Source organism: Pongo abelii, chromosome 4 (assembly GCF_028885655.2).
Source record: "Pongo abelii isolate AG06213 chromosome 4, NHGRI_mPonAbe1-v2.0_pri, whole genome shotgun sequence".
Taxonomy (NCBI): Eukaryota; Metazoa; Chordata; class Mammalia; order Primates; family Hominidae; genus Pongo; species Pongo abelii.
Window position 1 is genome coordinate 36,427,697 of NC_071989.2, and position 27,098 is coordinate 36,454,794.

At 35.7% G+C, this 27,098-nt stretch overlaps 1 protein-coding gene across 9 annotated transcripts in view; it reads right to left on the reverse strand.

Annotated features, from left to right (window-relative positions):
- Positions 1 to 8,660: 8,660 nt before the first annotated feature.
- The window catches only part of NADK2 (NAD kinase 2, mitochondrial), a 53,464-nt gene continuing 35,026 nt past the window's right edge, over positions 8,661 to 27,098 (reverse strand). For 5 of the 9 annotated variants that reach the window (XM_063723875.1, XM_063723874.1, XM_009240637.4 and 2 more), the window contains 5 exons: positions 23,501 to 23,596; positions 17,398 to 17,453; positions 16,518 to 16,571; positions 13,839 to 13,962; positions 8,661 to 11,049 (listed from right to left, as the gene is read on the reverse strand). In XM_063723875.1, coding sequence (XP_063579945.1) covers positions 10,911 to 11,049; positions 13,839 to 13,962; positions 16,518 to 16,571; positions 17,398 to 17,453; positions 23,501 to 23,596 — 469 coding nt within the window. In that variant the 3' untranslated portion in view covers positions 8,661 to 10,910. 9 annotated transcript variants of the gene reach the window in all.

A 27,098-nucleotide genomic window follows, 5' to 3' on the forward strand; every position in this document is an offset into this window, starting at 1 on the left:
TGCCTTTTTAAAAGGGGCTAATACAGTCTTGTTATCTTTTTTTAAAAATTATACTTTAAGTTCTAGGGTACATGTGCACAACGTGCAGGTTTGTTACATATGTATACATGTGCCATGTTGGTGTGCTGCACCCATTAACTCGTCATTTACGTTAGGTATATCTCCTAATGCTATCCCTCCCCCCTCCCCCCACCCCACGACAGGTCCTGGTGTGTGATGTTCCCCTTCCTGTGTCCACATGTTCTCATTGTTCAATTCCCACCTATGAGTGAGAACATGCAGTGTTTGGTTTTTTGTCCTTACGATAGTTTGCTGAGAATGATGGTTTCCAGCTTCATCCATGTCCCTACAAAGGACATGAACTCATCATTTTTTATGGCTGCATAGTATTCCATGGTGTATATGTGCCACATTTTCTTAATCCAGTCTATCATTGATGGACATTTGGGTTGGTTCCAAGTCTTTGCTATTGTGAATAGTGTTGCAATAAACATATGTGTGCATGTGTCTTTATAGCAACATGATTTATAATCCTTTGGGTATATACCCAGTAATGGGATGGCTGGGTCAAATGGTATTTCTAGTTCTAGATCCTTGAGGAATCGCCACACTGTCTTCCACAATGGTTGAACCAGTTTACAGTCCCACCAACAGTATAAAAGTGATCCTATTTCTCCACATCCTCTCCAGTACCTGTTGTTTCCTGACTTTTTAATGATTGCCATTCTAACTGGTGTGAGATGGTATCTCATTATGGTTTTGATTTGCATTTCTCTGATGGCCAGTGATGATGACCATTTTTTCATGTGTCTCTTGGCTGCATAAATGTCTTCCTTTGGGAGGTGTCTGTTCATATCCTTCGCCCACTTTTTGATGGGGTTGTTTTTTTTCTTGTAAATTTGTTGGAGTTCATTGTAGATTCTGGATATTAGCCATTTGTCAGATGAGTAGATTGCAAAAATTTTCTCCCATAGTGTAGGTTGCCTGTTCACTCTGATGGTAGTTTCTTTTGCTGTGCAGAAGCTCTTTAGTTTAATAAGATCCCATTTGTCAATTTTGACTTTTGTTGCCATTGCTTTTGGTGTTTTAGACATGAAGTCCTTGCCCATGCCTATGTCCTGAATGGTATTGCCTAGGTTTTCTTCTAGGGTTTTATGGTTTTAGGTCTAAGTCTTTAATCCATCTTGAATTAATATTTGTATAAGGTGTAAGGAAGGAATCCAGTTTCAGCTTTCTCCATATGGCTAGCCAGTTTTCCCAGCACCATTTATTAAATAGGGAATCCTTTCCCCATTGCTTGTTTTTCTCAGGTTTGTCAAAGATCAGATGGTTGTACATGTGTGGTATTATTTCTGAGGGCTCTGTTCTGTTCCATTGATCTATATCTCTGTTTTGGTACCAGTACCATGCTGTTTTGGTTACTGTAGCCTTGTAGTATAGTTTGAAGTCAGGTAGAATGATGCCTCCAGCTTTGTTCTTTTTGCTTAGGATTGTCTTGGCAATACAGGCTCTTTTTTGGTTCCATATGAACTTTAAAGTAGTTTTTTCCAATTCTGTGAAGAAAGTCATTGGTAGCTTGATGTAGATGGCATTAAATCTATAAATTACCTTGGGCAGTATGGCCATTTTCACAATATTGATTCTTCCTACCCATGAGCATGGAATGTTCTTCCATTTGTTCGTGTCCTCTTTTTATTTCGTTGAGCAGTAGTTTGTAGTTCTCCTTGAAGAGGTCCTTCACATCCCTTGTAAGTTGGATTTCTAGGTATTTTATTCTCTTTGAAGCAATTGTGAATGGGAGTTCACTCATGATTTGGCTGTTTGTCTGTTATTGGTGTATAAGAATTCTTGTGATTTTTGCACATTGATTTTGTATCCTGAGACTTTGCTGAAGTTGCTTATCAGCTTAAGGAGATTTTTGGGCTGAGACAATGGGGTTTTCTAAATATACAATCATGTCTTCTGCAAACAGGGACAATTTGACTTCCTCTTTTCCTAATTGAATATGCTTTATTTCTTTCTCCTTCCTGATTGCCCTGGCCAGAACTTCCAACACGATGTTGAATAGGAGTGGTGAGAGAGGGCATCCCTGTCTTGTGCCAGTTTTCAAAGGGAATGCTTCCAGTTTTTGCCCATTCAGTATGATATTGGCTGTGGGTTTGCCATAAATAGCTCTTATTATTTTGAGATACACCCCATCAATACCTTATTGAGTTTTTAGCATGAAGGGCTGTTGAATTTTGTCAAAGGCCTTTTCTCCATCTATTGAGATAATCAAGTGGTTTTTGTCATTGGTTCTGTTTATATGCTGGATTACATTTATTGATTTGCATATGTTGAACCAGCCTTGCATCCCAGGGATGAAACACACTTGATCATGGTGGATAAGCTTTTTGATGTGCTGCTGGATTCGGTTTGCCAGTATTTTATTGAGGATGTTTGCATCAGTATTCATCAGGGATATTGGTCTAAAATTCTCTTTTTTGGTTGTGTCTCTACCAGGCTTTGGTATCAGGATGATGCTGGCCTCATAAAATTAGTTAGGGAGGATTCCCTCTTTTTCTATTGATTGGAATAGTTTCAGAAGGAATGGTACCAGCTCCTCCTTGTACCTCTGGTAGAATTTGGCTGTGAATCTGTCTGGTCCTGGACGTTTTTTGGTTGGTAGGCTATTAATTATTGCCTCAATTTCAGAGCCTGTTATTGGTCTATTCAGGGATTCAAGTTCTTGCTGGTTTAGTATTGGGAGGAATTTATCCATTTCTTCTAGATTTTCTAGTTTATTTGCATAGAGGTGTTTATAGTATTCTCTGATGGTAGTTTGTATTTCTGTGGGATCGGTGGTGATATCCCTTTTATCATTTTTTATTGCATTTGATTCTTCTCTCTTTTCTTCTTTATTAGTCTTGCTAGCGGTGTATCAATTTTGTTGATCTTTTCAAAAAAACCAACTCCTAGATTCATTGATTTTTTGAAGGCTTTTTTGTGTCTCTATCTCCTTCAGTTCTGCTCTGATCTTAGTGATTTCTTGCTTTCTGGTAGCTTTTGAATGTGTTTGCTCTTGCTTCTCTAGTTCTTTCAATTGTGATGTTAGGGTATCAATTTTAGATCTTTCCTGCTTTTTCTTGTGGGCATTTAGTGCTATAAATTTCCCTCTACACGCTGCTTTAAATGTAGCAGAGATTCTGATATGTTGTGTCTTTGTTCTCATTCGTTTCAAAGAACATCTTTATTTCTGCCTTCATTTCGTTATGTACCCAGTAGTCATTCAGGAGCAGGTTGTTCAGTTTCCATGTAGTTGAGCGGTTTTGAGTGAGTTTCTTAATCCTGAGTTCTAGTTTGATCGTAGTGTGGTCTGAGAGACAGTTTGTTATAATTTCTGTTCTTTTACATTTGCTGAGGAGTGCTTTACTTCCAACTATGTGGTCAATTTTGGAATAAGTGCTATGTGGTGCAGAGAAGAATGTATATTCTGTTGATTTGGGGTGGAGAGTTCTGTAGATGTCTATTAGGTCCACTTGGTGCAGAGCTGAGTTCAATTCCTGGATATCCTTTTTAACTTTTTGTCTTGTTGATCTGTCTAATGTTGACAGTGGGGTGTTAAAGTCTCACATTATTATTGTGTGGGAGTCTAAGTCTCTTTCTATGTCTCTAAGGACTTGCTTTATGAATCTGGGTGCTCCTGTATTGGGTGCATATATATTTAGGATAGTTAGCTCTTCTTGTTGAATTGATCCGTTTACCATTATGTAATGGCCTTGTCTCTTTTGATCTTTGTTGGCTTAAAGTCTGTTTTATCAGAGACTAGGATTGCAACCCCTGCCTTTTTTTGTTTTCCATTTGCTTGGTGGCTCTTCCTGCATCCCTTTATTTTGAGCCTATGTGTGTCTCTGCACGTGAGATGGGTCTCCTGAATAGAGCACATTGATGGGTCTTGACTCTATCCAATTTGCCAGTCCGTGTCTTTTAATTGGAGCATTTAGTCCATTTACATGTAAGGTTAATATTGTTATGTGTGAATTTGATCCTGTCATTATGATGTTAGCTGGTTATTTTGCTCGTTAGTTGATGCAGTTTCTTTCTAGCATTGATGGTCTTTACAATTTGGCATGTTTTTGCAGTGGCTGGTACCGGTTGTTCCTTTCCATATTTAGTGCCTCCTTCAGGAGCTCTTTTAGGCTAGGCCTGGTGGTGAGAAAATCTCTCAGCATTTGCTTGTCTGTAAAGGATTTTATTTCTCCTTCACTTATGAAGCTTAGTTTGGCTGGATATGAAATTCTGGGTTGAAAATTCTTTTCTTTAAGGATGTTGAATATTGGCCCCCACTCTCTTCTGGCTTGTAGTTTCTGCCGAGAGATCCGCTGTTAGTCTGATGGGCTTCCCTTTGTGGGTAACCCGACCTTTCTCTCTGGCTGCCCTTAACATTTTTTCCTTCATTTCAACCTTGGTGAATCTGACAATTATGTGCCTTCGGGTTGCTCTTCTCGAGGAGTTTCTTTGTGGTGTTCTCTGTATTTCCTGAATTTGAATGTTGGCCTGCCTTTCTAAGTTGGAGACGTTCTCCTGGATAATATCCTGCAGAGTGTTTTCCAGCTTGGTTCCATTCTCCCCGTCACTTTTAGGTACACCAATCTTACATAGATTTGGTCTTTTCACATAGTCCCATATTTCTTGGAGGCTTTGTTCGTTTCTTTTTACTCTTTTCTCTAAACTTCTCTTCTCACTTCATTTCATTCATTTGATCTTCAATCACTGATACCCTTTCTTCCACTTGATCAAATTGGCTACTGAAGCTTGTTCATGTGTCATGCAGTTCTCGTGCCATGGTTTTCAGCTCCATCAGGTCATTTAAGGACTTCTCTACACTGGTTATTCTAGTTAGCCATTTGTCTCATCTTTTTTCAAGGTTTTTAGCTTCTTTGCCATGGGTTCAAACTTCCTCCTTTAGCTCGGAGAAGTTTGATTGTCTGAAGCCTTCTTCTCTCAACTCGTCAAAGTCTTTCTCCGTCCAGCTTTGTTCCATTGCTGGCGAGGAGCTTTGTTCCTTTGGAGGGGGAGAGGTGCTCTGATTTTTAGAATTTTCAGCTTTTCTGCTCTGTTTTTTCCCCATCTTTGTGGTTTTATCTACCTTTGATCTTTGATGATGGTGACGTACAGATGGGTTTTTGGTGTGGATGTGCTTTCTGTTTGTTAGTTTTCCTTCTAACAGTCAGGACCCTCAGCTGCACGTCTGTTGGAGTTTGCTGGAGGTCCACTCCAGATGCTGTTTGCCTAGGTATCCACAGCGGAGGCTGCAGAACAGCGAATATTGCTGAACAGCAAATGTTGCTGCCGACCGTTCCTCTGGAAGTTTCATCTCACAGGGGTTCCTGGCTGTGTGAGGTGTCAGTCTGCCCCTACTGGGATGTGCCTCCCAGTTAGGCTGCTCGGGGGTCAGGGACCCACTTTAGGAGGCATTCTGTCCATTCTCAGATCTCAAACTCCATGCTGGGAGAACCACTACTCTCTTTAAAGCTGTCGGACAGGGACATTTAAGTCTGCAGATGTTTCTGCTGCCTTTTGTTTGGCTGTGCCCTGTCCCCAGAGGTGGAGTCTACAGAGGCAGGCATGCCTCCTTGAGCTGCAGTGGGCTCCACCCAATTTGAGCTTCCTGGCTGCTTTGTTTACCTACTGAAGCCTCAGCAATGGCGGGCACCCCTCCCCCAGCCTCGCTGCCACCTTGCAGTTTGATCTCAGACTGCTGTGCTTGCAATGAGCGAGGCTCTGTGGGCATGGGACCCTCTGAGCCAGGCGCGGGATATAATCTCCTGGTGTGCCGTTTGTTAAGACTGTTGGAAAAGCGCAGTATTAGGGTGGGAGTGACCCGATTTTCCAGGTGCCATCTGTCACAGCTTCCCTTGGCTAGGAAAGGGAATTCCCTGACCCCTTGCACTTTCCAGGTGAGGCGGTGCCTCACCCTGCTTCAGCTCATGCTCGGTGTGCTGCACCCACTGTCTTGCACCCACTGTCCGACACCCCCAGTGAGATGAACCCGGTACCCCAGTTGGAAATGCAGAAATCACCCGTATTCTACGTCGCTCACGCTGGGAGCTGTAGACTGGAGCTGTTCCTATTCGGCCATCTTAGAACCACCTCGCCAGGCTTGTTATCTTTAAAGTGCTTCCAGTAGTAATATATTTACAAAACATTTGAATTCAAGTGACAAAGGAGTATTATCAATAAAAGTCAGCTAGCAGCATTTTTAAAATATATTTGATCAGGTTATACTATGTGTTTTACTGTCATTCAGAAACTCTTTGAATGTTCACTGTATGCCCAGAGGCCTTCCAGGAATTCTGTTCCTTTTGGGCCCTTCCATTCGAGTGGTAGAATGGTGATTCTGGAATATCACCCAATTGTGTTGGTCCTATCACCACTATGCCTTTTTTTAATGATGAAAAACGTCAAACATACGCAAAAAAAAAAAAAAAAAAAAAAAAGAATATGATGGACCCCATCTCCCAGTTTCAACAGTCATTGATTCCTGGCCAATCTCACTTAATCCATGATCTCAGCCATTCCCCTCCAATACAGATAATTTTGAAGCAAAACCCAGACCCATAATATCATAACAACTATTTTGGTATATACCTCTAAAAGATAGGGATTCTCCTGCATGAATCCTGAAGCATTATATATCAAGATGGTGTTGACAATTCCTCAGTTGTCTCGTGTTTTCTTCAATGGGTTTATTTTGCTCAGGATCCAAACGTGGTGTACATACTGCATTTGATTTAAATTCTCTAAATCTTAAAAACTTAGGGTTTCTTCCTTTCTTTCCTTGTAACTTATTTATTGAAGAAACTATGTTATCTGTCCTGTGTTCTACATTCTGGATTTTGCATGTCTATCCCTGGAGTGATAGATTAATCTTTCCCCTATTCCCATAAACTGGTGGTTAGATCTAACAACAAAAAGCTCTAGACCAGGGGTGATTTTCCCCCACCCAGGAGATACTTGGTAACATCTGAAGACATTTTTGATGGTCACAAGAGAAGTGCTATTGGCATGTAGGCAATAGAGGCTAAGGATGCTGCTAACCATCCTAAAACAGGAAAGCCCCCTACAAGAAAGAATTGTCTGGACAAAATGTCAATAGTGTCAGTGCTCCAGAGGTTTGTATCATCAAGTTCTTTTTTTTTTTTTTTTAGCCAGAAGACACTTGATAAGTAATATCCTGTTCTTCTATTCAGATACATACCTGGCTGTTTCATTTTCACTGCTGTCACTTTACCTGCTCTTGGGCTCTTGATTCCTAATAGACCCTATCCATAAGCTCCAGAGACATGAGGGACACTGGCCAAGTGCAAAACTTTATTTTCTGGACAAAACACTTGTGTCCTATCCTGGTGAACCCAATTACACTTCAACATTTATTGACCATCTACAATGTGCAGGATACAACAGCCCAGGAGAAGATGCAGAGCCTATGAGGAAACAAAGGCAAGTAGTCTAGAGACTGGGCAAACTAGAAAGAAACCTCTTGTCACTGCATACCCTAACCATGGAACAAACAAGATGACAACCTCCTCTTTCTTTACTATTCCTCCCCACCTAGCCAAATATCCCAGAAAGTCAAAGTTTTCTTCACCAAGAGACTAACCCTTCAAGATACAAGTCAAAGCCCTAAAAGCCTATACTAATATTATGGATAACTCAAAACATAAGTGCTTTATTATGTTTTAGCAAATCTAAATACTAAAATGCTGGTATTTTTACATTTTTCTAAATACCAGAATATCTAAATTGTAATTTTGAGCATTAAAATCACTATATTTAAGGTATTCAGATTAACACTTAAAATATGCTTTTCTACTTTTAGCTCGTTTAGTCAGTGATTTTCTTTAAAAAAAAAGTCTTAAAGTCCATAAGACTTAAAAACTCTTCATACCTTAATGTAGAAAACTTAATAAGCCTTCTCACTGACTTATGCCCCAATCCCTTGAGTACTTTTAATGTTAAAGTCAAGAATAAAATGCCTTTGAAAAAATAAAATTGAACTATTCTTTAGTTAGGCAATTCATTAGTACATTTACTCTTATCTCCCCCACCATTATATTTAGGTGTTGCATTATCCCTGGGATCTTTTCTGCATAATTGTCTTAGTAGATGCTATTCTTAAGTATAAGGAGGCATAAATAATATTGGTACAATGGAATGAATTTAAGTGATTTAAATTCTAAATGTACATTATTTTCACAACTGAGCAAAATATATAACGTATCCTTAAACTTGTATTTGACAACTTTTTCAATTCAAGTGGATATTTTACAATAAAAATGTGTTACCTGGCTCTTTCTGCTTATTAAAAAGTGAAATCAATATAGTAAAACATGTAATATGATTTAACGTACAGGGGCCATGAACGTAAATACACAAGGAGTATCAAAAATATTAAGTCAAAATTATCTGAAGAGCCTTACACTGACCAGGTAAGCACTTCACCCTGATTTAATAACTAATCATTCTATGTCAAATGTTAACAGTGAATGAAGTCAACAGGGCACAGAACAATAATACACAGCAGTGGGGAAACACTTCTGAAACATAACATTTTGTGAAAACTAGTTTTCAAATAGTGACCCCTTGAGAGGGAAATAAGAAATGTTAAAAAGAAGATGTAACAGTGGTGTAATTTTATTCACATAGGGTTGCAATTAAAAGGTTAACTCATTCAAACACATTTTTGCTATGCTAACATTCCTTTGCCTCTTATTCTTACAAATAAATCCCCAACACAGAGCAGAAATGTTAGAAATTATATCACAAATGGAGCAGAATAAGTATTTTTAAAACCTTTTAAAATATGGCTTATAATTTTACACAGCAAGTTACCTATTAATATGTTACATATTAACAGATCTATTTGGACAATCAGATTTCCTTGAGATTAAGGATGGAGTTGGCATTTTTCCTTTAAGAAGGCATTTTAAGGCCGGGCATGGTGGCTCATGCCTGTAATCCCAGCACTGGGAGGCCAGGGCAGGCAGATCACAAGGTCAGGAGTTCGAGACCAGCCTGACCAACATGGTGAAACCCCCTGTCTACTAAAAATACAAAAAATTAGCCAGGCGTAGTGGTGCGTGCCTGTAATCCCAGCTACTTGGGAGGCTGAGGCAGGAGAACCTCTCGAACCTGGGAGATGGAGGTTGCAGAGCCAAGATCATGCCACTGCATTCCAGCCTGGGCGACAAAGCAAGACTCCATTCTCAAAAAAAAAAAAAAAAGAAGGTATTTTAAGCCTGTTAGGGGAGGTTCTATAGTATGGAGCTTCTTTATAAAGTGGTATCTTATGTATATCAAAAAAAAAGCCAGATCAAGCTCTGGGAAAACACTACATTTTAATGTATTTCTATCTGATATGTCATAAATTCTTTGCTATGAATGTCTATGCAGATACTTTAAGAAAAATTGATTCTCTGGATATACATCAAAACCTAGATTAACTTTGTGCATTATTTTAAAAAATTGATAAGAACAACATGTTAAATATTGGCAAAACTAAGAGGACTCAATTTGACTATCCGTCCAGCTTTCACAGAATTTACTTCTGAGCCCACAAGACTCAAATTGTATAAGGATAGAGTCTGTTTCATTCATCAACATATCCAGCACCTGACATAGTAGTACATGGCACAGAGTGGGTGTTTAATAAATATTTGTCAATGATTGAACAGAAATTTTCAGCACCAAATGAAAGAAACACATGATTTTGAACAATGGCACGAGAATACCAACTGTTTCATTATGCAACGACGGGATCTTCTGGCAAAAATTCTAGGATTACTTATAAGTAGATCAAGAATTAGATAATAATTTCCTCCAAAAATAAAGGAATTCTTATGGGAAAAAAAAAAAAAGTCCTAACATCTTATCCTAAAAGCTATTCTGTAAATCTTGGAATATAAGCTAGGTGAAAACCACAATACTAAGGAAGGCAATTCCAAAACTACTGTGTTTTATATATTTATTAAAGAATCCATTCTTTCTGATAATACTCCTCACACAGGTGAAGATATTTTTACAATATTTTACCAAACTCCTAATAGAAAAAAAAGTCTAATCAGTTCATCCTTTTAGTCCCTGAATCCATGTTTGAGCATTTTAAAGATGGAAGAAACCTGTAAGACTCATATCATTTTTAAAAAATTGACTTAAAACACTTATTGGATAACTAATACATTTGTAACAGCATCATGATTTGTTCTGCTATCTGTATTTCACCCAGAACTGCTGAAATTACAGAATGAAACTCAAATGAAAGCATTCATCTATAATTTCAAAAATTATTTGAAATTTTTAAATCAATAGTCATAACATCATCATTGTGTTCTGAAATTAGAAAATTCTTAGCACATATACAAACATATTTACCTATGTCAATTAGGTCAATGTCAGGATTTATCAAAATTCTCTGTCTTGAAAATTTTTTCAAAATCTTGATTTTCAGGTACTATAAAAAATATGCACTAATCAAATGATATGTGTTCAGTTCTGACAATCCCACAATTAGGAGGAAAGGGAAGGAAAACACACTTATACAGTTAAGTTTCAAATCCTAAATATTTAGTCCTTTATTTAAGCCTGCCCCTCTAAATTTAAAAAGATATCAGCACTCTTGGTTACCAATTGTAAGCAATATAAAAATTTCACTGTTATCAATTCTAATTAGTTCAGTCCATCCATTTTCTTATACAGTGAATGTCTTTTTTTCTATCAGAATCCAATAGAAGAATAATGCAAATCTCACTTCTGAGCCCACGGGCAAGCAGTCTCAACAATAACCAAAAAATGCCACTTTACGACTGGTAGTCTGTTTCTGAAGTAAAAATATTCTCGCCAGTAATCAAAATTTGTCATGAGGAAATCCTTCACTGTTCTAGAAGCACAGTTCGAAGTTCATCTTCTTTATTGATCATCATCGAAGCAATTGCACCATCATTAAACTCAAAAGAAGTTCCTCCATCCACAACCATACAGGCATCCCAACAACGAGAACGAACACAAACCCTAGGCAGAAGGAAATATCTCATTAAATAGTAATAGTTTTCTTAATAGGTTATTTTAATCCTCAATTTTAACCTAGCAGATCATTTGGCCTCCATTTTAAAAATCAAGTTGTTCTCTGGTATGAGAAAATTAGTGACTATGTAAATATATGGGTATATTATGAAGGTCTCAAAACATTCAGGATGGCACCATTCACTCAAGCATTTAGCAGTAAAGAAGTGCAGACCTGACAGAACTCACATGCTGTTTTCATATGATTAAATGCTGAATTACTAACATTACAAATATTAAGTATTGAATAAGAGTGTTAACTATTTTCATGTAAAATTTGTACTTAAAATTTTTACTTAAGTATAACACATATACAGAAGAGTAGGGTACATGTAATTATGTATACAGGTATACACCCAAATTATTAATGTACAGTTCAGTGAACACACTTATGATCACCCAACTCAGGAATCAACTGTTACCCAGCTTGCTGGAAGCTCCCTCACTGCCTTCTCCCAGTCACTATCCCTGCTCCCTCCTCAAGTATACCCACCTTCCTAATTTCTATCACTGCAGTAGTAATAGCTTTGTCTGTTCTTGAGCTTTATATAAATGGACGAATATAATATGCACAGTGGTGCCTGTCTTTTCCTCAACAGTATGTTTGTGAAATTCAGCCATATTATTACGTGTAATAGTAATAGTAGTGTGTTCATTTTTAATGCTGTATGAAATCACTTCTGTTATATGAAAACACCAAAATTTCTCTCTCTCTTCTACTATTCATGGACATTTGGGTTTTTGGCTATTGGGAGTAGAGCTGCTATGAATATTCTTGAATGTCTTTGCGCACATATTTCTGTTGGTGCATACATTTCTTTTTGTTTTTTTTTTAGAGCTTAAAATAGCTATCGTGTATATATATATATATATTTTTTATTATTATACTTTAAGTTTTAGGGTACATGTGCACAATGTGCAGGTTAGTTACATATGTATACATGTGCCATGCTGGTGTGCTGCACCCATTAACTCGTCATTTAGCATTAGGTATATCTCCTAATGCTATCCCTCCCCCCTCCCCACACCCCACAACAGTCCCCAGAGTGTGATGTTCCCCTTCCTGTGTCCATGTGTTCTCATTGTTCAATTCCCATCTATGAGTGAGAACATGCAGTGTTTGGTTTTTTGTCCTTACGATAGTTTACTGAGAATGATGATTTCCAATTTCATCCATGTCCCTACAAAGGACATGAACTCATCATTTTTTATGGCTGCATAGTATTCCATGGTGTATATGTGCCACATTTTCTTAATCCAGTCTATCATTGTTGGACATTTGGGTTGGTTCCAAGTCTTTGCTATTGTGAATAGTGCCACAATAAACATACGTGTGCATGTGTCTTTATAGCAGCATGATTTACAAAGGGGAATTATTGGATCACCGTGTATGCTATGTGCAGGTTTGCTAGGTAATTGCCAAACAATTTTCCAAGCTATATATTCCTAACAGAAATTTAGGAATATATAGAAAGTTGTAGTTGCTCCTCCTTGCCAACAATTGGTACTTTAGCCATTCTGGTGGGTGTATATGGTAGCGTATTACGTAGTTTTAATTAGCATTTCCCAGATGAATAATACGGTCAATCATGTTTTTTGTGTTTATTAGCCATGTGAATATCACCTTTTGTGAAATGCTTGACTTTGGCCATTTTTTCTATCACGTTGCCTGCCTTTTTCTTATTGTCAGTGGAAATTTTTATATACTAAATATTCTGGCTATGAGCCCATTGCTGGATATAGGTCCTGAAAATATCTTTCTCGCTCTGCCTTTTTGTTTTCTTAATGGTATCTTTTGATTACTGGCAGTTCTTACTTCCAGTGTAGTTCAATTTGTCAATCTTTTGTTGTTATAGTGCTTTTTATGACATGTTTAAGAAATCTTTTCCAACTGTCAAAATCACAAAGCTATTCTCCTATTAGCAAAAACTTAAATATAAGTAGTATATATCTTTGAAGGAGTCTTTGTCATCTCACCCAAACTGAGTACGCATCTGTGGATTAATCAAATTAACTCTCAAATGACAACATGAATGTTAAGATAAATTTCCTTATTTGTGTCTAACCTGGGGAAAAAATTAATTGTATGTCTATAAAAAGAAAATATGTACACTAAGGTCAGCAATTTGTAATTGCTTAAGCTGTTTTCTGCTTGCCATGAGATAGATGACATTTTCTCCAAATTTTAGATTTTCTTGTTAATTTGGAAAATTGGGGAACCTTTACAGAATAAGAAATTACATCCACTTTTTTATATCCTCTCTCCCCAAAAATAAAATGAAGCAAATTCAATAGGTGGGAGGTGACTTCTAGCGAAAACCTAAAAGAAATGAATACTATTCTAAAGGTTTATTGCTATGCACTCTAAGTTTTCTATCAGTGTTTATTGTGTTTTTATTCTACAGCTTATGAAAAAGAAGGGGCTTTCTATTCAGCTTCTTTTATAATTATTGTGTCTTAATTCATTTTTTAAAAACCAACAAATCACTGAAATAAATAACTGTACCCTTTCTAGTCACTTAAGTTTTAGCTTCTCTAAAATGGCACAGTAAGTGTAAAAGAAAATATGGTTTTAGCCAGGTTAGCATGATACCTTGTTACTTTCACAGGTTCTACTTTTCCTGCTAGATTAAGTTTGAATGAACAAATTTAATGAAATTAAATAGTTTTCAAACCAAGTGGGCTTTGTAACAATGAAAGGGATGAAAACAGTCAGAAGTCAGATCGAGGATGCTTACTTTGAGGAGAAACAACGCTGACGACTGCTTGAGAAAACTCTATTTGCTATTGGTTCTCGAATACTGAAAAGTATTTTTGGTTCTTCTGGACTGTAGAGCAGTGATTCATTATATTCATTTGTTACTACAAAGAAAAAAAAATTAGCACACTCAATAAAAGATGGTCACTTCTGAGAAGGGTAAAACAAAAAATAGATGCCATCCCCCATTTAAAATTCTGTTCCAAAAGTATATTTGGGAACAAGTTTCTTGAAACTCGTAACACATATTCCATTAAAACAGTAACAAAAAACCTTATAAATAAGAATTAGGTACCATGATTTGCCCACAGAAACATACGTCACCCACAATACAGCAGAAGTAGGTACAACTGGGGAAAAAGAAAAAAAAAAAAAACACTAGCTTCAAAGCTTGTGATTAAACAATAGAGGAATTAGATAGATGCACTCAAAAAAGGAACTTGAGTTGCCATATTGCCCTACCAAGTTCTTTCCAAAATACCATGTCAAAGAGCTCATAACGATGATAATAAGCAAACAGCTTGATATAAAATGCAATCTCAAACAATGACAGGCAATATCCTTTCTCCAATACACCCCCATTACTCAACATATTTTCTAGAAATCTTTGGGACCTGCTTTCTCTCTAATCAAGAGGTACATGAGGGCTGGAATACAAAGCACAAATTGGTTGAGAAAACTACAAAGATATCAGGCTTGAAAGTTTAGTTGAGTACTACATTAAAAAAATTAAAAGACTGTCAGATAATCTACCTTATTTATGAAAGTTTCATTTGAATTACTGGCTTTAAAAAAAATCTAATTCACCCACAAAAATAAAATTTGGCTTCATGAGAACACACATTAAAAAGCATGCTAGCTCTGAAGGAAATTTCAAGAGTAATTTCATAAATGTAACCGTGATTGCATCGCTGGCATTCACTGTTGCTTCTGAAGATAGTCAAATCTTGAAAGGAATGCCATTCATTAAAGTAAAGCTTTGGTATGTTTATTAAAAGAAGAAAGTCACAGATTTTTATATATATATATATATATATAAAATATAAATTAATATATATATACATCCTTAATTTATATACCTGATATAAATTTCAGTTATTTTATATATATTATTTTTTAAGTTGAATTATATAATGAAGAAGCAATTACTATATATACCTAACTTTCCTTTGATACAGATTTACTGCTGGTGCTAATTCATGAACCATGATTAAAATAATCTTGTAGGTCTCAAATTGAGTGAAGGAGACCAGAATCCATTTTAGAAGGCTGAACGGGGCTTGAGAGATTTGCTTCTTTTTTCAAACTATTTGAGAGGCAAACTGTCCCCCCAACAAAGGAGGTCTTATGTGGAAACCTAACAATAAAGATAAACTGACACTGTTCAAATATTGTATCAGGTTATGTTCTCACTCACAGGTGGGAATTGAACAATGAGAACACATGGACACAGGAAGGGGAACATCACACTCTGGGGACTGTTGTGGGGTGCGGGGAGAGGGGAGGGATAGCATTAGGAGATATACCTAATGCTAAATGACGAGTTAATGGGTGCAGCACACCAACATGGCACATGTATACATATGTAACAAACCTGCACGTTGTGCACATGTACCCTAAAACTTAAAGTATAATAATAATAAAATTTAAAAAAAAAGATATTGCTAACTCATGTTAAGGTAACCAATGAGAATGAGGCTGTTCTGATAACTCAAATCCAAGCATTTGTGTTTATGGATGACAGTTGCAGTCTTACATGTGTCAATATTCACTTTGTGTCTATATATTTTTTGTCATATATGTTGAGAAAATACATAGGTTGGTAGATGTAACTTTAAACACATTTGGGTTTGGGGTTTTATAAAAAACAATCTAGCTTGAAATTTTAGGATATCCTTCAATGGAGACAGCAAAAAAAGCTTTAATTTGAGGTGTGTACAAGAATGATCCTGGTAGATAGTAGACTTCAGTAGTTACAATCTGATATGCAAATCAAATGAATGTGTTTTTCAGTTTAAAAATTTAAATTGTTTTGAACAGAATTTAAAGAATACATTTGAAGAACTTCTAAAAACACCAGCTAGATGATCTACTTTAATCCCCTCTTTTTACAACTGTAGAGGATCATAGCCTTGCCCAAGTTTCACAGCTGATGTAGTAGATCTGGAAATGGAACCTACAATTTCAGATTTCTTCATAAGTATTCTTTCTCTAACAGCACTAATTCTCTTACAGGAATCGTGAGGTAATCAGGCAAAACTAGGGAGAAGAATGTTAAAAAGAATATTTGAGTGAATAAGATAAGCACTCATAGCTCAGTGAATTCCATCTCATTCAGAGGATATTAATGGCTTACTGAATTTAGCTATGCATTTCCTATTTGTGAGATAAGGATTTTTCTGTAATTCCCTATCCCCCAGGACATGTTTGCAGTTATACTGCTTTGACTTAAGAGTTATATTTCAGGGTTGACTAAAAATCACAACAAAAGTCCAACTTTAATCTTTATGTTGCTTAAAGACATTTAAGGGGATATTGTATTAAAAGCATGTTTGAGTAAAAAAAAAAGTACTTTGCTAATTAAACAACACTTCACACTATCATCCTTAAAACTGAAACAGAACTAAACTGTTAGTGATTATTATCATTTGTCACTGACCTTTCTCTACCAATTCTCTGTTCAATGGAAGACTCAAATTTCCTTGTCGTTTTGCTGTTGAAAAAGGAAAGGGGGAAAATGTATATGTGTTATAAATATATATGTTATATATATATTTTCCTTGAAAAAGGAAAGGGGAAAAATGCTTAAAGTGTATATGTGTTATAAATATATATATGTTATTATGTAACATAATAGCTAGTATAAAACAACACGTATACATTATATAGCATATTATCATAAATAAACAGTAGCCCCCCCTCGCCCTTATTAGCACTTTTGCTTTCCATGATTTTGCTTTCTTCCAGTTTCAGTTAGCGGCAGACAACCATGATACAAAAATATTACATGGAAAATTATAGAAATCAACAATTCATGTTTCAAACTGCACATCATTCTGAGTAGCAAAATCTCACACAGTCCTGCTCTAACCCAACTGGGATATGAGTCATCCTTTTGTCCAGCTTATCCATGCTGTACATACTACTGGCCCATTAGTCACTTAGTAGCTGACTTGGTTATTAGATCGACTGTCATGGTATCATAGTGCTTGTGTTCAAGTCACCCTTATTTAACTTAATAATGGCCCCAAGGTACAAGTAGTGATGTCGGCAAATCAGATATGCCAAAGAGAAGCCATAAAATGCTTCCTTTACAAGAACAGGTGAAAGTTCTCAAAGAAAAAGGTCATATGCTGAGGTTGCTAAGATTTACAATCAGATATATGAATCTTCTATCAGTGATACTGTGAAGAAGGAAAAAGAAATTAATGCATAGTATAAGGGTTTGGTAGTATCCAAGTTTTCAGCATTCACTGGGGGTTCCAGAACATGTCCCCTGCGGATAAGAGGGGACCTCTAATAGCTGTTTTGGTACTCACCAATATTTAAAACATCTTCTACAGCCTGAGTTGCAACCCTGTTAATATTGAATGACCTAGAAACAAAAATCACATAATTCTTAGTTTTAATTCTGAAAACATGCTAAAAATCAAAAAGGAATAACCTACTTAAAATATAGAAAATTCTTAGAAATTGGAGAAAGTTCTAAATGAACAAAGTTAAAAACTGGTAAATAATGTACTAGTATGGGTATGATGAGACAAGTATTTTCATACATTGATGGGAACAGATATTGCAGTTGAAGAGCAATTATGCACTATCAAAATGAAAATGAACATAGTCTTCAATCTAGTAATTTAACCTAAAATATACCTCCATCTATAATACACAAAGATAGGTACAAAAATATTAGCTGAAATGCTGTTTATAACAGCAAAACAACTCAAATATGTACCCGTAGAAAGCTGATTAAATAAATTATAGCTACTCATTGATATTAAAAATAATACAAATATATGTGCTGATATGTAAGGATAACCAAAATATTAAGTTAAAAAATAAAAGGCATCATATAGTGTATACGTTGTTTCATTTTAAAAACAAAAAAATATATATATAGTATGAATCTAGAGATAAGTACTAGAGATATGAAATGAAAGGGAGACTAGCTTTTTGCTGTATACCCTTTGGTACTTTTTAACCTAGGCAAGTATTCTTTAAATTATAAAATAGTTTCCTTGAAGGTAAGAAATCTTTTACATGTGCAATGCCTTGCTTAACCACTAAAAAACAAGCATTAATACAAACATGGATAACTTTTCAAAATAGTTCTGTCCTGGGGTCTATAAAGATCACTAAGAAAAGGTTGTTTTTTAAAAAAAAAAAATATTCCCGGTAATTTTGAATTCTTCTACTGCCTCATAACTCTTCATACATGATCTCAATATATAATCCCAAGGAACAGGAATAACATATGAGTCAACACAACTCTAAATCTAAATTACTGGCTCTTAACTTTTTGGGGGAGTGAGAGAAAGAGATACTCTTATACCTGCTAACCCTGTACCCTTCATGTTTGGAGAAACGCAAAAACATGAGTATTTTTTTCTTAGGTCTACAACCTTCACCATTCTAAGAGTTCTCATTTAAAATCAGACATAACATCTACTACCAAACTGGAAGACAAACTGAGTATCACATCTTCATCAACTACTAAAGCTCCATCTCCTAAACACACATCTTCATCCTTAATTAAGTCTGGTAGGGAAGCATGTATGGAGAAAAAGGACTGAGAATAATCTTAAGAAGAAACTAATTGAAACATATGGTGATCTGGCTCTGTAGTATTTCTCCCGGTGTATAGAGTAAACCTTATTCCCCACTGAACAGAGAACTGACAGGATAATGGGACAATTCAGAGACATTTGCTGTGTAATACCACCCCTATATCCTGTCTCCTGTGGAAGAATTTTTGGAGATGCAGAGACAGAATAACTATTCCCCAAACCTGTTTTTCCTCCTGAATGCATAGGTTATATTTTCTAGCTCTTCATGCCATATAGTCATGTGACTGAGTTGTAGCTAATGGAATCAGAGTGGACATGATAAACAATACTTCAAAGCCTGGCTCAGAGCCTCCCATGGGGACCCTCCATGCTCTTCCACCTTCTGTAGCAGAGCAACTGGAGGAGCTATGTTTAGAAGGTGGTAGAGCCACGTGATGGAAGAACTCTGGCTCCTTGAATAACCACTTACAGGGAGCCACTTGCCAATCAGGAATACTCACTGCAGACTTTACAAGAACAAGAAATAGACTTATACTGTGTTAAGCCACTGAGATTGGTGGTTTATCTTTTATAACAAATAGCTTACCATGAGTCATACATTTCCACATTTCATACTGAAAGCAAAGAGTAATTAAAGAATTTCATAAATGAAAACAAGCCCCTCTCTATCAAGAATTAAAAGAGAGAAAAATAGACTATCCTAATCTTTTCTTTCCAGTGATTCTTCAGAGGTCTATGGTTTACAGATAGGTTTAAAATTTAAATCACGACTTCACCATTTATTAGCCACATAGCTTTGGGAAAGTCAGTTAACTTATGAAACTTTTTGGATTCTACTTACGAAAATAAAATCACCTACTTCCCGAGTATTTGTGAGGATTTAAACAAGATCATCTAATTAGCTTGGAACAAAAAATGTGCTCAGAGATGGTAGTATGATAAAAACAAAAATTATTAATGTATAGAAATATACAGCTTTTCCCCAGCCCCTCTGGCTCCTAGGCTTCTCTTCTCTTCCTACATTTTTTGAAGCAAAAAGGACAAAAGATGAATGGGAGCTGCAATCATAGCAAAAGAATCATCAGTAATGGAAGAGGGGAGAACATGTTAGATGCAAGCAAGCTGCATGGGGCTTGGTAGAGAAGAGACTGAGCAACGAAGGTGTCAGGGATAGGATATAGCTTGTGAAAAAGACTTTTATACTAGAGCACAGGAAATAATAGAAGACTTTAACAAGAAACATAGAGAAGGCTGAGATTTTAATCTAACCCATACTTATCGAAATGCAACATCAACACAGGACTCAACTACTGGGTGCATGTGGGAGGTGAGGAATGCTTTAAAAGCATTATAGTGGCTGTCATTCCTTATGCTCTGAAAGGTTGAGAACTTGAACTATCAAAATCTATCAAAATTACACCCCTCCCCAGACAGAAGCCCCACTGCCTCTAGCAGAAGCACTACTTCACTGAGATTAATTAGCAAATTTATCTTGATAATTCTTCAATACAACGTAGTGACTTTTCTTTCAACTATGTGACCTCTATAGACAGCTCAGAACCCCTCTCTCTCCATTTAAAAATTGACCTTCCCTTGTGAAGCAGCACAAGTAGTAACGACAGTGAAAAGGGCACTGATTTTGCAGTCCAGCACACCTGTGCTTATATCCAGGTTCTGACTCTTACTTCTTGTATAACTTTAGCCTAAATATTTATCCTTGCTAACCCTTAACTTACTCCTTTATAAAATGGGAATACTACTTTCTTCCAGGATTTCTAAAAGGATTAATTAATATATAAATGTACCTAGCACAGTACAAAGTAGCAGGGGCTATATAACTGACAGCTTGTATTACAATGCATAAAAAATAAACATACAGAATCACAGAAGTTCAGAAGGCAAAGTAATCTTACTATTTTATCAGTTCCAATTCCTGCATTTTGCAGACAAGGAAATTTGTACATAGTTGTAAAGCTAGTCCGTGGTTTAATCAGGTCTCTTAGCTTGCAGGTCAGTACTCTTTTCGATTATACCACTTTGCCCATTTTTTATGGTAAGAATACTGGGTAAAGACAATCTCTATTTCTAACAGAAATTTCCATTTCTATTTCTAATTTCACTCTAGTTTTCAACAAGTAGCATAGCATGTTCAACAGGAAAAATACTATCATCATAAATAAAAGCTGTTAACTGTAATGTTTTCAATTTAATCTATAAGATGGTTACAAAATAATTTTATAACATATTAAAGGATTAAGTTTTTTTCACAAAATTATTGGAAAATTCATTTTAGAAATGTTCCTTTCACTGGCCCTCAGGAAAATAAGTTATTAACCTATCTTTTTAAATGATACTTCTTATTTTTTCCAAAAGACTATTTGGCTAAGTTTTTTTATTGAATACTTATCAATTAAATGATATGATATCTGAAAATAACTTCAAAATAAATAGGACAAAAGTAGATAGATGGGGTACAGAGGTAACAAGATTGGGCATGTGTTGATAATTACTGAAACTAGCCAATGGTATGTGGGGATTCATTACACTATTTTGTCACTCTTATACATATTAAAAATTTTTCATAATAAAATAGTTTAAGAAGTCACGTTAAACAAGTAGGAAATAAAACTCTAAATTAAACTATCCAAATTTAAAAGTTTGACAAGCATTGTTTTAGCTATATACAATTGTGAGCATATAGTCATTTACTCAAAAAATATTTTTTGAGTGAATATATTTAAGGTACTGTGCATACAGAAGATTAAGCAGGAAAAAAAAAAAACCCTCTAGTCGCCATCCCAAATCCATAAAGTTGCTTTAACTAGCTGGGTACTAGCATATTAGATAACTAATAATACAATAGCAGCTATAATAGTGCTATGAGAAAAAGTGTTAGGGAAGGATAAAAATGATTAATTCACTGTCTTTATGAAACAGGTGAGTGTTAAAGATTTGCTAAAGAGAATGACATTTCAAGACTGGCCTTTCAGCTAGTGGATAGAAAGTGGAGTGTTCAGGCATTCAAGGCAGGAAGAAGTTGCATTGAGCAAAAATAAAAAGCCAAGCGAGAACAAAAAGTGTGCGGAGAATTGCAAGTAGCTGTGCCAATTCTAGTGTGCCATAGGTGGGGGTAAGGGTAGGGCAGGAATAAGGCCAATTAAGATCACTAAGGTCATATGTTAAAGGGCCTCAAATGACAGATTAAGCAATCTGAACAGAGGTCAATGAAAGTTATAAGGCAGAGAAGAGAGACAGATTTATCTACATTTTAGAAATAGTACTCTGTTGTATGCTGGAAAGGATGTGGAGAAATAGGAACACTTTTACACTGTTGGTGGGAGCGTAAATTAGTTCAACCATTGTGGAAGACAGTGTGGCGATTCCTCAAGGATCTAGAACTAGAAATACCATTTGACCCAGCCATCCCATTACTGGGTATATACCCAAAGGATTATAAATCATGCTACTATAAAGACACATGCACATGTATATTTATTGTGGCACTATTCACAATAGCAAAGACTTGGAACCAACCCAAATGTCCACCAATAACAGACTGAATAAAGAAAATGTGGCACATATATACCATGGAATACTATGCAGCCATAAAAAAGAATGAGTTCATGTCCTTTGTAGGGACATGGATGAAGCTGGAAATCATCATTCTCAGCAAAATATCTCAAGGACAGAAAACCGAACACCGCATGTTCTCACTCATAAGTAGGAGCTGAACAATCAGAACACATGGACACAGGGAGGGGAACATCACACACTGGGGCCTTTTGTGGGGTGGGAGACTGGGGGAGGGATAGCATTAGGAGAAATACCTAATGTAAATGAGGAGTTGATGGGTGCAGCAAACCAACATGGCACATGTATACCTATGTAACAAACCTGCATGTTGTGCACATGTACCCTAGAACTTAAAGTATAATAATAATTTTTTTAAAAAGTAAAAAAAAAAGAAAAAAAAAAGGAATATTACTCTGTTGTAGTGCAGATGACAGCCTGAAGAATAAAAGGTGAGGCACAAAGAATATTCACTAAAAAGGTGCAGGCTTGGACCAAAGCAGCAGCAGTAGAAACCCAAAAAAGTGGACTAAGACTTCAGAAGTACAATTAACAGGATTTAGAGACTGGGATATATAGAGCAGAGAATGAAGAATGGAAGACTCTAAAGGTAATAACAAGATTTTGAGAAATCATGTTTTGCTTTTTTTCTCTAGAGCATGGAGTCAGGGTAAATGCTGATGGTATTCATCAATATAAAGAACACAAAAAGAAAAACTGAAGACAATAAATTCAGTTCTGAATTTGTTGAATCTGAAGTGCTACTAACATCCTATCTGGCATGTAATTTTAGAATATGAGTTTGTACTCAGGAGAAAAGGTATGTTTGGGAGGCATCTGTGTGGAATGTACTAAGAAGTAGACGAGATTACCCAGAGGGAGGTTATAGAGTAAACAGGACATAGGATGCACCAGGTTATCTCCAGTTAGGCTTTTAATATACAAACCTCCAGCCTACTTTTTTTTTTATTGTACTTTGTATTCATTTCCTTACAGTTATTTAAAATCTTTTTCATTTTTAAGAAAAGATAGTCCCAAAACCACTTCTCATTTCCTTTCCTTTACAAACCTAGTGCTCAACAATGACCAAATCCAGGCTGTAACTGTAATCCAAGAAGTCAAGGCAGGACTACTAGACCCAAATGATGAATGAAACAGAAACTTAGCCTACCTACATAACACCACCAGGACACCTCTTGCATATTACAGGCCTTAGATGTGCCAATATATTACATTACTAAAAGTATTTCACAAAACTTGATAAGCAATATCCCAAGTTACTCACCAGGCCTTTGATCCTGTACCAGTAGACAAATTCAGCCCTGAACTCTTCTGTTTTTCCCATGGACCATCATCAACTGAAATCTCATAGTAGGAAGCCCTGTGAATTGAGAATATAAAACTGTTTGCTGAGCTTATGGTTCAAGGTAAATAAGATAGTCTTCTTCAGAACTAAGGAAATCTTAAGTAAGTCAGCTTACCCAAGAAATACTTGACTTAGTAGGCACACACATCATGATGCTAATTCCAATACTGATTAAGTGAAAAAGTTAGAAGAAATTAAAAAAAAAAAACACTACATGTCTGCATGCCTGTCTGATTTATATATTCCTTTCTGTCAATACTTTAATATTTCAAATAGGAGCTTCTTGCAAATTTTTAGCTAGCATTGTGCTTTTGCGCTTATGGAATCTAACATATACAGAGCCTCATTTCAGAACCCAAAAAAAGAAAATACTATTCTTAAGTGAGTTTCATTCTTGGTAGCTAGTCCTTGATATATTTTAAAGCTGATTCTAATTCTTAAAGTTATTAATAGTTTCTACTAAACTCTTGTTTCTTAAGTTACATGCTAATGTACCTTTTGAATTGGTAGTAAGCCAACAGAGATTAGATAATAAAGCTGTAAAGAAAATTCTCAACCAATACTGGATTAGTGGACAAAACTAGAAATAAACAAGAACTATAAATTTCTTGGGATTTACATTTCTTAAAATATTTCATTAATATGAAATCAAATGGGTTTTCTGGCACCAGCAAAAATGGCACTATTCTTTAACTCTATGAATACATAAATGATTTGTAACTATTCAAAGAACTTTTGAAATGTCTAAAAGCCTATTTTGTAAACTCTATCTTAAAATAATGGTGTCACTGATCAACACTGAATTTTTTTCTCCAGCAAATAAAAAAGTTACGATAAAACTGTAATAAAATACAACTTTTCAAAGTAATTACTGGACATGCTTGCAAACACTAACACTATGGATAATTTATCTCTTATTCTAACCTTTACAGTTTATCCTGTAAGCTCTTAATTTGTGAGGGTTTTGCATAATACAACTCCTTTTCACTTTTTTCTCTATAGTCAGAATTTCTTATTAAAAATAAAAGATAGCAGGCCTAATATTCACGTTAAATCTATTTCATAGCTTTGTTATGTCTTCCTAAAAAACACACATTAGGAGCCTATTATGTACAGACAAGCCAGCCAAATCCATAGAAGTGGCTGCTACTATGCCAGAATCAAGTAGAAACAAAAGAGATTAGAGGTAAGGGGGCATGGGTAGAAAAGAAGCAGAGGCAGAGAGAAAGACAAGTACAGTCAGGTGAGAGATGCTCAGCCCAAAATAATGAGCAAATTTAGTGTCATTCTCACATGCAAGATTTATCGAGATTAGTCAATTCATAGAATTTTTGTTTCAGGGAAATTATTTTTTTAAGGCAGCAATAAAACTCACAGTCCCTTTAGAGTGGGTATACTTCTTCTTAAATTGTCCACTGCTACAGCCCAAGAATAAGACATTCTAGGTTAGAACAAATAGGAGAAAAGAAAACAAAATTGGGCCTTTAAAATGTTCTTAAATCTAAGAACATTATAAATGAGGCAGGAATAATATTGCTGCACTTCATATTTTCCAAGCAAGGCACTTAAGTTTTCAGAGCATAGTGAAGCCTCAATACAGGATCTAGAATCAGAAACACCGGGTTTATGTTACAGTTCTGATGCTAGCTAATTATATGACCTTGGGCTAGTTATTTGAACTCTCCAAATCTCAATTTTGTCACTAATAAATACAACCACCTTTCTCACAGGGTTGCTATGAGCATTAAATGAGATACCATACACAATATACGCAGTGCCTGACACATAGCAGGCATCCAATAAACGTTCATTTCCTTTCTGCCTAACGGTCTATGTCATAAAATCTTTAAAAGTGAGTTCTAATACCTGCAGTAGTTAAACTGTTTTCAACAGCATCAGAAGCCAATCCATTGCTGTCCTTACTTAGTAAAAACATAAGGTGAGACATCAAAGAACACAAAAAGCAGCAGCATCCGTTATTTATGAGATAAACCAACCAGATCATGACTGCCACAGAAAATAAAAGCATTCGATTGAAAATCCCCTCAAGAAACTTCACTAACTCCCCCAAAATCTATCAACTGATCCAAGTTTTCCTCCATTTATAAGTTATTTAATTTTTTAGTAAGTACAAAATTATAAAGCAAAGCTAGCTCTCAGCAGTTACCTTTAAAATACACAAACAGAATAAAATAAGCCATTAAATGGCTTCCCTAAAGTAAGCATAAACTCACAAAACATTTTTATCATTGCATTTATTTAAGGTAGACTTTCTCCAATCTCATTTAAAGTTCTTCCTCTCTTTTCTATCTTCTGTCTTTAGAATAATGACTAGATTGTATTAGTAGAGTTAAATTTTCTTTCTTCTCTCAACTACCACATAGTATCTATAATTCATGTCCGTATTGCTTCAAACTTTATATGTAGCAAAAGAGAAAACTTTATATATAGCATAAGTCTTGCTGTGTTAAAGTATATTTTTATACTTTACTATACTTTTAACTCTTTTTTAAATTATGTATTACTCTCCAAAAAATTAAGATACCACTATCTTTGTTATTCATCTTTACATCCCTAGTGACTCACATATTACACATAGCACATGCATGATGTATTTTTGTTAAATATTACATAAACAAACTAATTACAAATCAAAAAAACTGTTCAAACCCTTCCGCTGAATCAAACTTCAACTCTTTTTCAGCACAACCCAAGTTGAGTCATTGGCTACAATGTGAATATCTTTTTTAGTTAAGACAAATTTTTCTCACTATAATTAAAGTTCTTATGAAAGGATATGACTTCCAGCAAACAAAATTTCAGAATTTATTTAACTCTTAGTAAACTAGGGATCCAACAACATAATCTTCAAAGGGCCACTCACATGGTTCTAGTAGCAGGAAAGTAGCAAATAAAACTCATCTCTAATCTTCTACCCTTAATTTACTTACATCTACAAGGATGAGAAGCCAGGTTCTAAAGTACTACCAAGAGTTAACTTTATATCACAGTAGTCATTTTATAGCTCGTCACTGTGTTCCACAAAAATGTTTTGCAAAAAAATTATGTTGATAATGTAAGCCTAAGTTATATTCAAGTCCCACAAAACAGATTCTGCCAGTAATGAAACACACACATTTTTACACTCCTAATGAGGAATTACATTTACCGTAATTTTTGCAATAATAGTTACAATCTTGAACTGTCAATGCACTTGCCTTACGATGTGTTACACTAAAAAGGATACATCACCTATGGAGCATTTCTGTCAAAAATGCCTAGTCCGAATCTAACATGAAAAAAAATCATACAAATTTAAAATAAGGGATATTCTGCAATCCAACTGGCTTAGACCATTCAAAAATATTAATATCATGAATGACAAAACAGGATGGAGCTAAGGAAGTGTTCTTAAATTTAAAAGGCCATGATGGCCAAATGCAATGTGTGATCCTTAATTGGATCCTGAATAAGAACAAGCAAACAAATTATAAAAACAAGCAAGCAAACAAATCAG